The sequence below is a fragment of the Artemia franciscana genome, chromosome 21 (assembly GCF_032884065.1).
Source record: "Artemia franciscana chromosome 21, ASM3288406v1, whole genome shotgun sequence".
Lineage (NCBI taxonomy): Eukaryota > Metazoa > Arthropoda > Branchiopoda > Anostraca > Artemiidae > Artemia > Artemia franciscana.
The window spans coordinates 4,825,595-4,843,509 of NC_088883.1; the positions used below are offsets into that span (position 1 = coordinate 4,825,595).

At 35.2% G+C, this 17,915-nt stretch overlaps 2 protein-coding genes across 6 annotated transcripts in view; one reads left to right on the forward strand and one right to left on the reverse strand.

Annotated features, from left to right (window-relative positions):
* LOC136040891 (uncharacterized) overlaps positions 1-17,915 on the forward strand; it is a 319,761-nt gene that overhangs the window by 275,667 nt on the left and 26,179 nt on the right. The window lies entirely within an intron of this gene.
* The window catches only part of LOC136040564 (chorion peroxidase-like), a 57,904-nt gene that overhangs the window by 35,659 nt on the left and 4,330 nt on the right, over positions 1-17,915 (reverse strand). Inside the window, exons 1-5 of one of the 4 annotated variants that reach the window (XM_065724791.1) lie at positions 17,678-17,797; positions 12,202-12,333; positions 7,783-7,874; positions 4,332-4,455; positions 1,849-2,064 (exon numbers count right to left, since the gene is read on the reverse strand). In XM_065724791.1, the coding sequence (XP_065580863.1) occupies positions 1,849-2,064; positions 4,332-4,455; positions 7,783-7,874; positions 12,202-12,232 (463 nt within the window). In that variant the 5' untranslated portion in view covers positions 12,233-12,333; positions 17,678-17,797. Of the gene's footprint in view, positions 1-1,848; positions 2,065-4,331; positions 4,456-7,782; positions 7,875-12,201; positions 12,334-16,635; positions 16,764-16,869; positions 16,996-17,677; positions 17,798-17,915 lie in introns of those variants that run through there. The other 3 variants (XM_065724790.1, XM_065724792.1, XM_065724789.1) reach the window with 3 other exon arrangements.

The following is a 17,915-nucleotide window of genomic DNA, read 5'->3' on the forward strand; positions in this document are numbered from 1 at the left end:
AATATAAAAGTGATTTTAGCCATTATTGAGTGCGTATTTTTTTTTGAGGTGATAAGGGACTCAGCATGCAGTTTTTGCATAGAGATGAGATATTATGTACGTTATGACTGTTATAATTTGTTTTTAATAAACCCGAATGAACTGAACTGAACTGAACTGACTGAAGTAACGATATCAGCTTCTTTTATTATGTTCCTAATATCAAGGTACAATGTACGGTCAAAGCAACTAAGCCTTACTGCTTCTCCTAGGTCATTGACTTCTTCCTTAGTAACAGGCTACAACATTAATAATATCTTTATGCTACGTTGTTCGGTAAATTGTTTTTGTCTGACGCATTTGAGAGATTACTTGCAAGAAAAGGACATTTAAAATTTGCTTAAGATTATTTTTCATATAGGAAAATAAAATCCTCTGAAGAAAGACTTTGTGTGCCCTCCTCCTCCTTATCCTAGTGAATCTTCGGCAGTAGTGCTTGGTGTCAAGTTTAGCATCGACTGCTCTTTCAGCCTTCATGTCCTTATCCTAGTGAATCTTCGGCAGTAGTGCTTGGTGTCAAGTTTAGCATCGACTGCTCTTTCAGCCTTCATGTCGATCTCACTTATCTCACTTACATCCGACCAATTTTAGGGTATGCATGTCCCGTATGGGGCTCACAAGTCAATAACACTATTTACCTAAGTGACCAGCTTGAGTCAATACAAAGAAGAGCAGCCAAAGTGATATTGTGCGATGCTTTTACCGAATATCAATTAGCCTTATCCACTTTACAAATTCCCTCTCTTCAAGAGTGTCGTCTCAGTTTGATCCTTGAATTTGGCCAATATCTTCTCAGAAGTGATAAATACAGATCGATACTACCACCAGTTTTAGTGAAACATCGAAATACTAGGTTGAAGAAAATTGACAGATTAGCAGCACCTCCTTCACGCACAAATCGTTTTTCCAACTCATTCATCCCTTTCTTTGTATCAAAGTATAACAATTGTTGATTTTATCCTATTTGTCTTCTGATTTTTTTGTTGTTTGATTTAATCCTTTTTTTTGTAAGCACAAGCGCCATTTAGTTTTATGACTACGAGAGATTGTGCAAATAAAACCGATTCTATTCTATTATATTCAGTTGTCCCATTAATCAATTTTAGTTTTTAGATCTAAAGGAAGGGAACTTTGGAAGTATTGATTTGCACAGCTGGGGGATCTTGTACGAAACCCAAAAAACGACAAATTGAATGAAAATCCTTATAATTCACCAAAATCTGAGAAATGCTAGAAGCATTTTCAGACTGGTTTAAAAGCACTGTCATCTACATTGCAATAGTTTTGTTTGGGGCTTTAGATGATTCTGCTACTGCATTTACTTTGATTGCTGTTAAGGCAGAGAAATGGTATCACTAGATCCTCCTCATATACTTTGTTAGTCCTTATATGGCAAAAAATAGAACCTTTCCTTTTTTCCTATCTTTGTAGTGACATTAAAAAAGTTGGCACTCAGCAAAAAAAAATAACTTAAAAAAAATACAATCCGTTTATGATGCTAATAAATACTCCATGGAGAAGTCTTTAACGTGTATTGTACACACTTTTTTGCCCAGAAATTTCGTCATGAGATCACTATTTTGTATTGCAAGAGCTGCCAAGCATTCAAATACATAGTAATTCCTATCAGAGAAATTATTCATTTTGAAAGATAATGAAGTTTCTATGAAATTTGCACATAAATACACAAGTCCATACATAAATATGAACAATTTTCACATTATTTATGAGATTTCTATGGCCTGGACTCCTGATTTCTTGCCAGGTAGGAACGCCATTAAACTGCAATGAGATTAAAAATAAGCTTACCATCTGCGTAAGAAGGTGGCAAAATCCTTTCCACTGGTGTTCCTGCTTTACCCCAATTTGGTTGAAGCCTATTGTTACAAGAACCATCCATAGTTCTATATTTGCTAGAAAAGGAGCAGAATGGTTGAGCAGGACAGGCATTTCGCAGAACTGTTTCTCGTACATCAAATCGCTGCAAACCGATGCCTGCTTGTACTGGATTCAAGCCATTTTTCGCTAAAATTTTAAACAATGAGAATGAGATATCGAAAATCATTAACCTATGAGAATATTTAAAGCTTAAGAGTTCTAATTTCTTTTTTTAAGTTTGTTTATCAACAATATCTTATATTTAAGAATGAGGTATTGCATCCAATTCAATTACACGAGTAATTTATGGGATTAATCATCAGTCGGGTATCAAAAGGACGAATGTCTATAATTGTAAACTTTAAAAGAGCAAAGAAAAAACCCCAAAACTTTTCTACTTCCCCTTCTATAATAATAAAACAAAAAAGAACCAGTACGTAAAAACAACACATATCAATTTGTTTTTGTGTTACGGTTATCGTAGGGAAAGGTTTTTTTCTGCTCTTCTGAAAACTTACAATTATGCTCAATAGCAAAAGTAATAAACTATATCTTATCAAAAAAAAAATAATTAGGATCAAATAACAAAACGTCTTGACGCTAAAACTGAAAAACAAGACTGCAGGAATCTGCAATATTTTATATATAAGAATGAGCTATTGCATCCAATTTAGCTACACGAGTAATTTATAAGATAAATCATCAGTCGTGTATCAAAAGGATGTATCTCCATAATTGTAAATTTTCAGAAGAGCAAAGAAAAAACCTTATATATTTTTTTCTATTTCCCTTCCGATAACTGTAAAACAAAAAAGGATCGATATGTGAAAACAATACATATCAATCCGTTTTTTGTTTTACGGTAAACGGAGGTGAGATAAAAAAAAAAATTGAGGTTTTTTTTCTGTCCTCTGAAAATGTACAATTTTAGGGATACGTCCTTTTGATACCCGACTGACGAAATATCATATTTGTTTAAAAGAACAATGCTCAACAGCATAAGTACTAAACGTATTTTTTATGCAAAAAACATTAATTAGGATTAACTAATAAAACGTCTTGACGCTAAAATGAAAAGCGAAACAGCAGGAATAAGAGACAAGAGGGACAAGATCATTATATGTACAGTTAAAGGTGCACATAAGAGTACATACAAAAGGGAGCTAAAAAAAACATACAAAAATACAAAGTTTCGAGCAAAACGGAGCAAAAAAAGAGAGAAAAAAAGGAAAACAAACAACATCGACATAAGTAAAAAATAGCACAAAATGCAAAATAAGCAATTAAAAAAAGTTTAGCTATTACTTTAGCTACTGCTATATTCAGTCAGCAATTTTAAACAGACGGATAATTTTTGTGTTGCTTTACCAGGATGGAAGGTGGAGTAAATATTTTGCAAAATAGAAGAAGAGTTAACGTATTTAATTCGATCAGTATTAGTTAACAGTTTCCAAAAGAGAGAAATATACCGAATGTGAGGTAGAGCTATTGCATCAAAAAGGATAAATAGCAAATGCCGCTTGAATCTGAACTTGCAGGAAATTATCGACGTCTAAGAGACGAAAATGTAGTGGAATATATGTTCAATAGGGAAGTGCCAGGTGGTGCGTATAGATGAGCCTAATGGGAGTCCAAGCTACACAAGGTGATCGACAGGTTGAACCACAGAATTCCCAAGTTTGACGGAATTTATTAGATCACTCTTCCAGTTAAAAACGACTATTTCGACTATTAGCTTAACGTATTTTGCTTGGAAGATATAGAAAAAACATCACTGACTCGTTGCAGGGTGTGACTAAGATTCAGAACATTGTCAGCACAACAAATTAGAGACAGATTTCTTGACGATAAAAATAATGAGGAGGGACAAAGATTCTGAGCGTCAAGGACGTGGTTATTAAATAGACGAAGTGAAGAAACTGCACCTTGGTGTGCACCTTTTAAAACCGGAATAAGCTTTGTTTGAGCAACTGGAGGCATATTCTTATCGGGTGGCAATTTTAGTCGAATACGCAGTCGAGAATACAAGTCCCGAAGTGTGAGAATAACTGCAGGGCTAGCCCTCACTTGGCAGCCTTAAGAAGCATTGCAGGTTATATTAACGAGTCAAAGGCACATTTGACATCATAACTAGTAAGAGGAAGAGATTCCCCGCAGATTCTGCATCAATTAGCGCCTATAATATGGTAACATATACTTTAGCTAATTGAGTGTTTTTTCGTATAAGAGGTGCATTCAGCATACAATGCATCAATGAGATAGTTAAGCTGAATTTCCCAAGAGACATGAACTCACTAACATAGGTCACAAAATGGCACTTGCGATATTTCTCTGGGAGTGATGGTCTTGTTTTATACTCAATGAGTTTCTTATTGTTATGAGTAATTTTTGGAAAGCTTAAAAAGGGACTTTACCTTTGAGGGCTCTTGCAGCATCAACTACACTAAGCGCTAAATCCGTACTTTTCGCGAAATCAGTTTGTTGCTTTGTCTTCTTTCCTTTTGATGCCTGTGACCTTGAAAGTCTTGCAGATGACGCCTAGAAGTGAATCACAATAATTAGTTCTAAATTAATAAATACAAGAAATATAATAAATAAATAAATTAGGATCAATGTCGCCTCGTTTTCTTTTTTCATTTACTGAGACATCCGATGGTCGTTCTATAAACGGCATCTTTTGAATGTTTACAATATTGTTTAGTTTTCTTTAAGGTTTGAAGGACACTCTAACCCTTAAAAGCTTTGATACGGGAGCTATTCCATTCTCTTTTTTTGCGGTCAGCTGCTTTATCTCTTATTTTTCATATGGCTTTATTATTTATTGTAATCTATTTTTGTGTTTAGTTTTATTTGTTTATTCAGACGCGTTTTATTTGTTTTACTACACGTTCAGGTTTTTTTACTACACGTTCAGGTTTTACAATCAAGCATATGGGTTCTACCATTTGGAATTCGATTCCTGGGGGATTCAAAGTGCGCTAAGTCTACCCCAATTCAAGGCACGCCTGAAGAAACACTTCTTGACAGACAAAAAAAAAGTGTTTGTTACAGTGATTGGAAGTTGTGAGACGAAAGCATGTTTTTTTTCTTTTTTTTTCTCTTTCAGTGTTTTTTTTAAGTAGTACAGATGAAGTTGATTTGAAGTAAAAAATCACTTTGACTGCCTTTACAGGTCCGTTTGGGCTTTCCTGCAGTCAAATGTAGTGTGTGATTTGTAGTAATTTTGTTTAATAAATTATTTTTGAACTAAACTAAGAGTTTTTTCTGTTCTTATCAAGTTTGATTGATTTCATACTTGATTTTAACTAGTTCTATAAACAATATCGTCATTATGTTTTGCCCCTCATGAGTGTTTCTAGTGAATGACTTAAATTATTCCCATCTCAAAACCTTCATAAACTGGTTGAGCATCCTCTAACTTGAGCACTGCGAATAGCAGTGACCGCGAAGGCTTAAATTTGTGTGCATTGAAGTAAATCAACGTAGCTAGGAATAATAAGAGGGTTTATTCTGGGAACTAAGAAAATTAGTTTATGTGCGTTCAAGAAATCGTCATATTTAAAAGTTAAATAAGCAGGGGAAGGAGGAATTTAGAAGGATCGTTTTTTTACCTTTCTACATCCCCGATAAATAAAAATATTGTTTGTAATTTCTTTCAAATTCTTCCAATGCTAACGGGATTAACAAAACACACAGTAAGTGGAATAAGTTAATCGTCAAAACATGAGTTCAGGTTGTCAACTGAGAGTGGGCAGGGAAAATATTGACCCCTTTCCACCTAAATTTTTCTATTTTAGAATTTAAATTATATTTTTGTGGAATTTTCATTGAAAATTTACCTTTTTGGTAGTCTTATTGACAAAACTTAAAAACAACAAAATTACCCTCACCCTAGTTTGTGAAAAATACATTTTGACTTCCCCCTTCCATATCTCCTTCAGTTTCTTGAATTAGTACCCTTGAATAGGCCTTAATCCACAGTGGTATTTCATTCCATGGCATTGAAGTAACACATGGACACAACCAAAAGGTAAATCTTCCCGTGTTCGTTTCCAACCGCATATTATAAGATACTACACATTAGAAAACAAACTTGAAACCTAAAAATTAGATTTTTAAGACGTATATAATCAGCACCAAAAAGTCCGTTTGCCAAGCAATATATGTAGACTGAGTGTAACATTTGATGTTCTAATGTCTGCAAAATTAGGGATTTTGAAATACAGGCTATATATACTAATGACTTATAAACCATTGTTAAAGGTTTTGTCTGTTAAATATAATAGAGGATGCCAAGTCAGAGAGGATTAACTAAAAACTTGAATATGTCCCTTCAGGTCACGGAACACTTGAAACATAAGACAATGCACCAAATAATGTGTATGGATAAAGCTTAATAGTTAGATATATTGGTGCCAGTTGGATTAAATTATTGTATAAACTTATCGTTAAAGTTATTAAATTATTAATAATTAATAATTAATTGTAATAATTGATTAATAATTCATTAATAATTGATAATTTCATGATTAAATTATTTTGTAAAATTATTGTCTAAGTTATAAAATTAGTAATAATTAATTAATAATTAATGATTTTATGATTAAATTATTTTATAAAATATTTTGCTAAATTATTGTATATATAAATTATTGTATAGGTATGCTTCGTAACTAAAAACTGATATTCCAAGGCTTTATAATGTCTTAAAAAATAAATAGATGAATGCTAAATTATAGAACATAAAAGGTTTTATGTTGTAGGGGATCCTTGAGCTTAGCTGAACATGCGACCGAATATGTCTGAGATGGATTCAATGCTGATATTTTAAAATCTACTTAATAAACTTTCTATGTCTCGATGAAGTCTCATTTACCTGAGCTTTCTGTACTATCTATCTATGAGCTTTCTATGTATTCTGCAACTGAATAGTTTGTATCAAGAATTACAGCTTACCTTCGTAAGATGACCATTAAGAGGACCAAATCATGCTACATCAGCTTCAATTCTGATCAAGAGCTTTTAAGTTATAGAATATCCATAAACATGATTTGACTTGCCATCAGAGCCATTTTTTAGCATTGCTGAGGCGAAATTAATTACAGTTCCCTCTCCCTACTCAAATATCAGAATCCATAGTGAAAATAATGAACAAAGTGGGTAACTCCCCAGCCGTGGCACCCCAACCAGCCACAGTATCCGGAGAAGCTGCACTGGTTGCCCTGCTAGAAACGATTTTGCTTACCGTGGAATATTTATGCGTTAAAAAAAACCGTCCTAACTATTTGTTAGAATTATTTTCTGTGTTACCGCATATTATAACATCCGAATAAATAAAGGATACCATTATGAAAGTGCACAGCGAAACAAGAAGTGAGTGGGTGTCCTTAGCAGCATCAACAAAAATGTTGGATGGAGTATATGGCTAAAATCAGGATCAGACAATTGAGGGGTGCAAAAGCCACCAGTCCTGGTCAAAGCACAAACATTAGTCAAACATTGATACGTATTGATGTCTTGAAGAGCTTTAATGTAAGAGGAGTTCACCCCTGCTTTGCTGCAGGAAGAGGCATGCCAGTGTTACTTAGAACTACAGGGTTCTACAAAATTTCTTTTGCGGCTTTGCCACAATCATATAGGAAAATTGATATAAGGGGGAGATTTAAAGCTAGAAATGTAGGTAGGAGGGGCATGTAACTGCGCAATCAGATGTGAATTCTACAGAACATACCAGCTACTGTAGGGTGAAATGTCAACTCTTTGAATTTAAGAAAAATTTAGACCTGGGGACCCCCTCCTGTTCCGTACGTGGCAATTTATATGATAGAAATGGTAAAAAATATTTTGTGTTAGAGGAATACTCACAACGATTTTCTTTCCGTGTTCACTCATTTTTGCCAGCAGAACCCTACCATCTTCCGAGAATGCAGATGGCTTCTGTGTTCTTGCAGAAACGGCTGAAAAATAAGCCAATCAGGAGCAAAATGGCTTTGAGAATTATAAAAAAAAATTAAATATACTATTTAGAGCAAGAATCTGGCTTTGAAGATTTTTGTTTTATAGTTTCTGGACAAAAAAAAATCGGTTCTACAGATAACTCTGGTACTAAAGATTGCAAAATATGTTGATTTTGATCCTGAGTAATAATTGGTGTTTACGAAAAAAAGAACAATAAAAACAGATTTTTCTGTTTAAAAGAATATTAGACACCAGTTTCCCTGGATCAGTGTGTTAAAGAAATTTACCATATATCTTTGACATTAACTAACCTTGAAAATTAAAACAATGCTTACTTTTAAATAACAAAAGTGTTAATGGATTGAAGACAGTGCTCATATAAACTTCAATAAAAAAATTTGCTGGATCTTTAGCAATTGTGCTTGAAAATTCACAAGGGAAATTCCATCCCACCCCAGTCTCACCCATGCATAATTGTTTCTAGTAAGGTGAGGATCCGTTTTTATATTTTGAAGGGTAAGTTCATCAGTTCTCCTCTTTTATGATCGATTTCTTCTTTTATGTGCTTTTATATTCAAAGATAAATTTAGAAATCATTGAGGTTGTTTTTTTCTGCTGCAATTAGATTGTCTTTGTAGATATCTACAAACGCAAGAATTTTTTTCTCTCTCTGTTTTATTAATTGCCTAGATTTATTATTAAAAGACATTTCAGAATAATCCCATTTTACTTATCTGAAAGACTTAGAGGTCATTGACTAAATCTATAAGACAAAAAAACATGTATCGATTCTCATTGTTGCTTGTCTTCTAACCGAGGTTGTTGTCCCAGTGAAGCAACTGGTTGATTTCTATCATACACCCCTTTTGCATTTTTATACAACGTTTGGCACAGTTGTTTATGTCTTGCAATATTTCTTTTAAGACATCAATTAGGTTATGAGAGACTCCATAATTCAAAGGATGTGTGGGGCATTCTTCATCAGTTTTATCAGGGTCGAAGAACCAAATTTGGCAAAATGGGTGAAATGTTCGTTTCATTTTTTGTTTTCTTCGTTTTCTTTACTGGCCATAGACCCTTTTATCATCCATTATATTCATTTCTTTGTTTTGCCATTTCTGGCATGTTCGGCTTTAAGTCTTTTAATTAATTTCTTATCGTTTTTTAAATAATTCCAGGAAATCTGCCCCTACTGCCACGGATAAATCCCCCTCCCCACGGAAATATTCTCTAGAGAATTCAATCCCGGTAGAAATTTACCCTGGACAATTACCCTTATCATCTTCACGTGTAAATTGAGCAGGTCATATAAAAATGAATTCTGCCTAATTTTCCTAGTGAAAAATATACCTTAAGACATTTTAGCCTTCGGAAACTTCCCTCCCCATGAAAAATCGCTCCAGCAGAAATCTGTACGCTCTACCCCCATCTAAAAATGTATGCATACTTACGAATTACAAAAATACTCTATGTATGCAAATTTTACAACTTAAAGACCTTTCCCCAGGGGCTTGGGGGAGGGGGGTCGTTTTATCTTCAAAGATATAGTTTTAGGGTATTTCTATTATGCTGAATAAATGAGCAATCTCAATCTCGGACGGCCTTGTGAACAAATGGGGGTTGGAGGGGGCCTATTTGCCCTCCAATCTTTTTGGTCCCTCAAAAAGGACACTAGAACTTTTAACTTTCGTTTGATCCCGAAAGTATAGTACCACTGGGTCGATGCGATCACCCCTGGGAAACAAACAAATAAACACGCATCTGTGATCTTTCGTCTGACAAAAAATCTACATTTTAGCAGACAGAAGCTTTAAAACTTTACAGTAGGGTTCTCTGATATGATGAATCTGATGGTAAGATATTGATAAGATTCTATGATTTTATAGGGTGTTTCTCCTATTTTCAAAAATCAGGCAAATTTTCTCAGGCGTGCGATAGGGATCCCTAAACTTACTCAAACTTATATATTTGGAAGCAGCATAATAAACCGATTGTTTCAATATATCTATTACTATAAAAATTTCTTTTTTTAGAGTTTCGGTTACTATTGAGCCATGTCGCTCCTTACTTACAGTATATTACCACGAACTGCTTGATAAACTAACGTAAGATGTGAGTTCCAGTTTCGTAATTTGTTTTTGAAACTCTTTAGAAAGCAAGTGATGTCCCATAAAGAGCCAAATCAATTCATTTGGAAATTGTGGGTGTGACAATACAATCTTTTGTTGGCTATTCTTTTCTCAATAAAATGGAGAACTCCACACTGAATACATGCAACGTTGAAGGGTCCAAATGACTTGTAACTGATACTTTCGTAGTTTACGGCATCTTTGTAGGTTTGTAGTGTGTTTTACGCCACAGTTTGTTGGCTTCAAAGATTGTGATGCTGTTGTTTTTCTAAAGTAATGTTTCTTTCTTCTTCACTTTCATTTTTGACTCTTTCTGATACTTGCTGTCACTTCTCTTCTAACAACACAATTCTTTGTTTATCACTTCCATTTTTGAAAAGTTCCGATACTTGCTTTGGAGGGTCTGCTAACCGCACGATTCTCTATTTTTCACTTTCGTTTTTGACACGTTTCTTCCTGTCACTTGCTGTGCATTCTTGCTGTCACTTGTAATTCTTGTTGCTGTTTATCTTCCAACCAGACGTTTCTTTATTCTCGCAGTCACAAATCTTCTAACCACATATTTCTTTGCTCTTTGTTTTCATTTTTGGTTCGTTCTGATCTTTGGTGTTGTAAGTTTTGTAAACGCGTTTTTTTCTTCAGGTTGTTTTTGACACGCTATAGTTCTTGGTACTCCTTAACTTTTAACCGTATATTTATTTGCTCTTGAATTTCATTTTTGACTCATTAGAGTTGTTGTTTTCGTACGTATTCTAATCACATATTTGTTTGCTTTTCATTTTCGTTTACTATTACTTCAAACATTTTTTATATGCCATTAGTCTTGTTACATTTGATGGTATAGGTTGTTCATTTTCACCCGTAAAATTTTTTTCAAAACACCTTTTGTTAATAGATTCTTTACCTTTGGTATTTTATATTTAACTATATTCCTTATGTAATTTTTTATGTGTCATAAATACTAAGAACGATAAGATTAAATCCTGGGTAAATATAATGTTTTATCTTGAAATGAGCTCGTAAATATAACGTAACTCATATGAACTTTTCTTTCCAAAATTAAAGCTCTAAACGAACTCGTAACCTATATAAATTGTTTTTGCAGGCCAGAAAATATCAGGATGCAAATTTCCAAAAAAAATTTAGCCCCTTTTAAATAATTTATAAATTAAAAAAATGAATAAATAAACAATTGTGGCTTGTTTAAAGAAAGCAAATACAATAAACAAACAAAATTACAAATTAACAAAAATCTGTAAAGAAGATAAATCGTTGATTGTGAAGATAATTTGCTAATGGTATTATCAAAAATTTTCGAGAATTTATCATTATTAATCATAAGTTTGATCTTTTTTATTTATTTATATTTTTTACAGTATTACGCGGATTGACCACTGAAAGAACTTATCTTCGATTGTTTTGCCATTGTTAATGCTTAGCTTTAGTTTTTAGTGTTTTCTCCTAACCTGAAAGAACATGTCTTCGACTGCTTTGTCATTGTTGATGTTTTACTTTAGCCAGTGTTTTCGTCGCTGATTAGCTGCACTGACCTTTACAAAGGGCATATCTACATTATATCAAGTGCGGCTAAGGGTATAAATTAATGGCTTAAGGGACATAACTGAAACCTTGAGGTATTTTATTATTTATTTAAGAATTAACGACACTTCTTGACTACTAAGGTCCCTGCGTCGGCCCTGCAGTGCATTCCTGCAGCGTGATTCGATCTCTGGGTCCCGTATTACCAAGCTAAGGTCAAATCCACTGCGCCACCATAGGACGAAACCTTGAGGTATTGTTGGACGGGAGTAAATTTTAAAATTTGACTTGGGGGACCAAGAATTTATCGTTGTTAGTGACAAGTTTGATCATTTTTTTTTACAGATTTAAGCGAATTGGCTACTGAAAGAACTTATTTTCGAGTGCTTTGTCATTGTTGTTGTTCTGCTTTAGCCAGTGTTTTAAGTGTTTTCAGTGTTTTCTCCTAACCTGAAAGAATTATCTTCGATTGCTTTGTCATTGTTGATGTTTTGCTTTAGCCAGTGTTTTCATCTTTAATAAACTGCACTGATCTTTACAAAAGTTAAGAGTTGATCAACCATTGTGACATTAACATATAAAACTTAAAAAAAAGGTCAATCGATTTGATAAAGCCTACCTCTGTGTACTAACTTACCGCTGTAAATGACTAACTTACCTCTGTTAGAGAATATACTTGGACAGCACATACTAAAAGCACCATCCCCAGGACATGATATTGAAGGTCCTCTTAATATATCCAAATACCAGGGAGAACACTGCGACAGGGATTTACAAGAGCTTGGTCGACCTGAAAAAAAAGAGTTTAAGGAATTTAAAATGCTTAGCTTTCCTTTTCGAAGTAGTCCAAGTCAGTACTGCCCCGTTTTCAAAAAACATTTGCTTTTTCAAAAAACATTGACTAAACGGAGAGCATAGAACTAGACCCTATGGAAAAGAAGCATCTAAGCCAACAGCTATGCTACTCCACATGTCTTTATTCACAATTTTATCCTTTATACAAAGGATATGAGGGCTCATATAGAGCTAGTTCCATGCATAGGTTCAGTTAAAGCTGCCTTTATTTCTGGTGAACAGACCGTGTTCAAATTTTGAAAGTTTTGCCTAAAAACTGCTTCTCTATTAGTTCATCGTAAGCTTTCTTACGTCAGAAGTTGAGAAATTGTAACTTTCGATTTAAAGACCGTATAAATACTAGTTACGTCACTTACGTCGTTCGTCTGAGTGTCGCCTAACAGGAACTATTCCTCATTTTCTGTGATTAAGGATTATCGTGTACAGATCAAGCCTGCTCGATATTTGAGCTATGCAGCTGAGGACAACGCAGATATGCAGCTATGCAACTGAGGACTATGCAGCTATGCAGCTGATGCAGCTATGCAGCTGAGGACTATGCAGATATGCAGCTGAGGACTAGGCAGCTATGCAACTGATGCAGCTATGCAGCTGAGGACTATGCAGCTGCTTGAGAAAAGATCCTTGGTCTTTTGTGGACCAATGGATAATAGGAGACTAAAATATTTTAGGGTATCTTTATATTTATTTGCATCGACTTAGTCAAAGGACTTACCGTTATGAGTTTCGAACATATCAAGAAAATTTGTCACCCTCTTAGACCCCATTTTCTATGGGAGGGGATATATCCCAAAAAAATTTTTACATTAGGTTTCTCATCGCTCAAGGAGTTCTGACTGTAAAAACCAAAGTAGTCAGGGACCAAAAAATATTTCATTAGTTTCCTGGTTCACTAGTCCATTCACCAAAACAGAATATATGATCCTTTTTGAACCACAGAACAATCCTTGAAAGTTTTGAACCCATCGCATAGCCGAGATCAAACAAGCCACTTTTTTCATGGTAAAACATGTGTATCAGGGACGTATCCAAGATGTTTTTCCAGGGAGGGGGGTAGAAAACGTGTTTCTTTTATTGGGGGGGGGGGGATAAAAAACAATTTAAACAACGCATAAAAAATTTGTTAATATTCATTTTTATTACGTCTTTTACAAATTAGACAAACATTTCGAGGGGGTTCAAATGCCTACCCCCCCACCTGGATATTACCTTGATGTGTATAAACAGTTACTACTGTAATTATTGTTAGTAACAACATCTTATTGCAGTACTATGTTGCCTGAGGTCAACACGACGGTACAGGCCGATCCTCCGCCTCAATCCACTTGAAGTTTTACTCTTTCCTCATTCCATGATGTTCTAACTTTCTTTAAATCCCTGTCACATTACCTAATTCCACACAATTTGACTTGAATTGCTTTTCACTTTAACCCAAGAAGGGTGGCAAAATAGCGTAGTCTTAGACAATAATAATCCTTCATCTGTAAGGTGTCACCCAGCCATTTCAACTATTCTTTCATTATAGCCCAAGAAAGAAGAATTGAACCAAATGTTTTTCAGACATATTGTTCAATGTCTGGTGAGTTAAGTCAGTAGCCTACCTAAAACTGTTCTCGGATACTTCTTCTAAAAAACTTTTAGAGCAAGTTCTTTCGAAGCGCCCACATTTTGGAGCCATAGTTAACATCAGCCATTTTTGTGGCGGTCAATATTTTAATGTTAGTTCAAATATTACTTGCCCTTTCTTCCAATTTTTTCCAACTGTAAAAAACACCCTGTGACTTTACTATTCTGCATTTTGAATTTTCAGATCATGTACCGCATTTACTAATAATACTTCCCTGATATAGGATCGATTTTTTAGTTACCTAAAATTATCTCTTCGCCCTCATTTATTCCTAGTCTAAGTGGCTTCAAACCTAATAGATTATAAAATACGAGCAATTTGCATTATTGGGACCTTTGCCTCAAGGGCTCTGGGGACTAATGTACCCCAAGAGGTTTATTTATTGAACTTTTAACTATTCTGAACAAAATTACTATTACAAAATTTACTCTAAATGTCTTTAGAGTATTAAGGAGGTGGGAAAGGACAAAATAAGAGTAAAAGAAACATAGACGCTACCTCGAAATACTTTTTACGCTTAAGATGGGCATTAGAACTTTGTATTTCCAGGTTAATGAGCCCCGCCCAAGTTCTTAGGGCCATCAGTTCAATAAAAGTGGCCAGAGAAAAAACATCAAGACAACACATTGCGGGTACACGAACTCTTTACTTAGGTGACCCTAAAGCAGTAACTCCGAGCAGGCAAGTTCAACTAACAAAGTCTATTGGACCTTTCGACTATTATGAAAACATTCGCTTTTTCAAATTTTCATTAGAAAATGGAATAAAAAGGAGAGAGGAGAATCACCAAAAAATGACAAAATATACGAATAGACTACAATCCAAGGCCTATCCAGGGGTGGGGGGTTAGGGGGTTTTGAGCCCTCCACCCCTCGAAATGCATGTCTGACACGTAAAAACGTAACAAAATTGGAATTAACAAATTTTTTATACGTTTTTTGAGATTTTTGTGTAACCCTCCCGAAAAGAATCCCTTTTTAAATCCCCAACCTCCAAAAAAATCCCTAGAACAACCATTTTACAATCACATTTTAAACTTAAAATAAGTTTAGAGCTTTTAACTTCCAATTTAATGAAACCCTCCCAGGTTTTTAAGACCACCCTTCCTTACAAAGGGGCCAGAGAGAAAGAAAAATCTAAAATAAAATTAACACATTGAAGGCAGATGGCTGTTCACTTAGATGACGCAACAATGCAGCTTCTGATTGGCCAAGTTCAATTGTTTTAATTCGTCATCGTTTTACTGTCATATCGCTAATCGACTTCGTTTTTTTATCTGTCATCATAAAAAGTTTCACTGTTTTTATTTTGTTTTTTGCTCATAATAGTTTATCACTAGTTTTTATCGATCAGTGCAAGGTGTAATCCGTTTACCCGTCATTGATTCATCTGTCATTGCGTAATCACAAAAAGTGTCATCGTTTTCACATGCAGATCTTTGTTTCTGATGATGTCAAATTACATTTCAATCACCCTGTACAATGATTGACAGGGAAGGTCGACGAATTTTCCTACATTTTTCGTGAAGATTAAAGAAAAATATTTTTGTCCCGGCCCGAACCAAACAGTTCGTGCTAACAAGCTGTAGTAAGGAGCGACCCGACTCAATAGTAACTGAAACTCTAAAAATGGAATTTTGATAACAATAGATGCATCAAAAGAATTTCATTTTAATGCTGATTTTAAATATATAAGATTCATCAAGTTTAGTCTTACCCATCAAAAGTTAAGAACCTGAGAAAATTTGCTTTATTTTAGAAAATAGGAGAAAAACCCTCTAAAAGTCATAGACTCTTAACAAAAGTCACACTATCGGATACAGTGTATTAGAAAACCCTATTGTAGAAGCTTCAAGCTCCTATATACAAAAATGTGGAATTCTGTTTTTTTATGCCAGAAGTCAGATTACGGATGCGTGATTATGTTTGTTTTTTTGTTGTTTTTTTTCAGGGATGATCGTATCGACCCAGTGGTACCAGAATGTTGCGAGAAGGCTCATTCTAAGGAAATTAAAAGTTCTAGTGCCATTTCTAAGTTAGCGAAAAATTGGAGGGCACCTAGGCCCCCTCCAACGCACACGTTTTCCTCAAAGTCACCGGATAAAAATTATGAGATAGCCATTCTATTCAGCTGAGTCGAAAACCTAACAATTATGTCCTTGGGGACGACTTAATCCCCCACAGTCCCCGGGAGAGGGGCTGCGAGAAACAAACTTTGATCATGGTTTACATATGTATGTATGTATATGTATGTATATATTTATTTCCCATCAAAGGAAACAGATGGAGTATAAGATAAAAAGCAAAAAACAAACTACAAAAGAATACACAAACACAAGAAAAATAAAGAACAAATGGATATCTAACTACAAAAAACAAAACCTATTGCCTCAGAATAATTGCCCAAGGATGAGTAACAATATTAGAGTTATATCTGGCGATCTGGGTTATTATCAGTATGGGTCATACTAGGTGGAACCTGTTTCAATACAGCAATAAACATTTTCTCTTTGAGCATGGCAGAGACCTCAGGCTTACTAGCTTTCATTCTCTCAACTATCTTTTCAGCAGAAGATTTGGACTTGATGAACAATTTCCCGTCCTGTCTCACCTTTTTTAGCTCACTTATTTCGGCTGAGTTGGGGCGGATGCTATCCAAAAACTGCTTGCGAGCAACGGGGTTATCAAGAGACTTTGACATTTTATGAACAACAGCATAGGATGGCTGGGGATTGATTGTTACAGGATTGGCGGGGCCTGGGACACTACTCGCCGAAGGGCAGCAGAGGCTCTGTACTTTAGCTGTAGACACAAAGCTCTTAAATTCTAGACATAAATCATTTACCTTGCGGGTTAACGTAGCGCTGGCCTCACCAGGAATTGTGGGGACTTCAGAGGTGCCATTTGGGCCAAATGTTGGGGTGGGCATGAGGCATTTGACAGAAATTGAGACTTTTATTGTGAATCTAACCTAATTTCAAAGTTTACAATGATTAATAGCAAATAGCCTAATTATCCCAAGGGTCGTCAGGTAATTACGCCCTTTGGCTAATAGGCGTACAGTTAGTTCAAATCATTTGAACAGAAAGGATTATGTTGGACATAATGGATAATTATGGTCGGAAAAGGGCCCCTTGTGGTGGAAGCTTGGCCCCCCCTGGAAAATCTGGGGTGGGCATTTGCCCACCCCTGACCCCCCCAAATGGCACCTCTGGGGGACTTCGTCCAGTTTGTCTATAACAAACTTCGGCAGTTCCACTGAATTCTTATCACAGTAGTCTAAAACTTTCAAAATCTCTGCAAATGTATCAGCAACTTTCAGTCTTTCGGTTGGTCGAGTAGCATAATTCGCCACAGACCAAATCGTTTTCTTCGCTTCGCTCACCAAATCGTCGGCGAAAAAATCGCAACCAGTTTTGATAATATCGGCATTTGCATTTCATTTTGATTTCGCCCGCAAGGCAAAATTTAGTATAGCGTTATGTACTAGTCTATTCACACACAGCCAGTTCACACACAGTTCCTGACTCAACGTCAGCTAAACCATTAATAAGCAAAACAAACAAATCCAATCTTTTTTGCACAATTTCACAGCAAACACAGGTAGATCGGTATTTGTACGAGTGACGTAGTTAATGTGATTCAATCTTTACACTTTCATAATAGTTTATCCTTGTAACTTGAAAATTTAATCCGTCTAATTTAGCTTATGTTCACGCTTCAAGAGCAAGGTAACATCCAGAAAAGTGTTGTTTTTTTGTTCGTCCGCACTGAATGAAAGCTAGTTGAACACTGTTTATATGAAGTAATGGTTATTATGAAGTGTACAGATGTTTTCAGGGAGGACTTTTTAGCGTTGGGGCGGGGCTGGGTTTGGGGAAGGTGGTTACA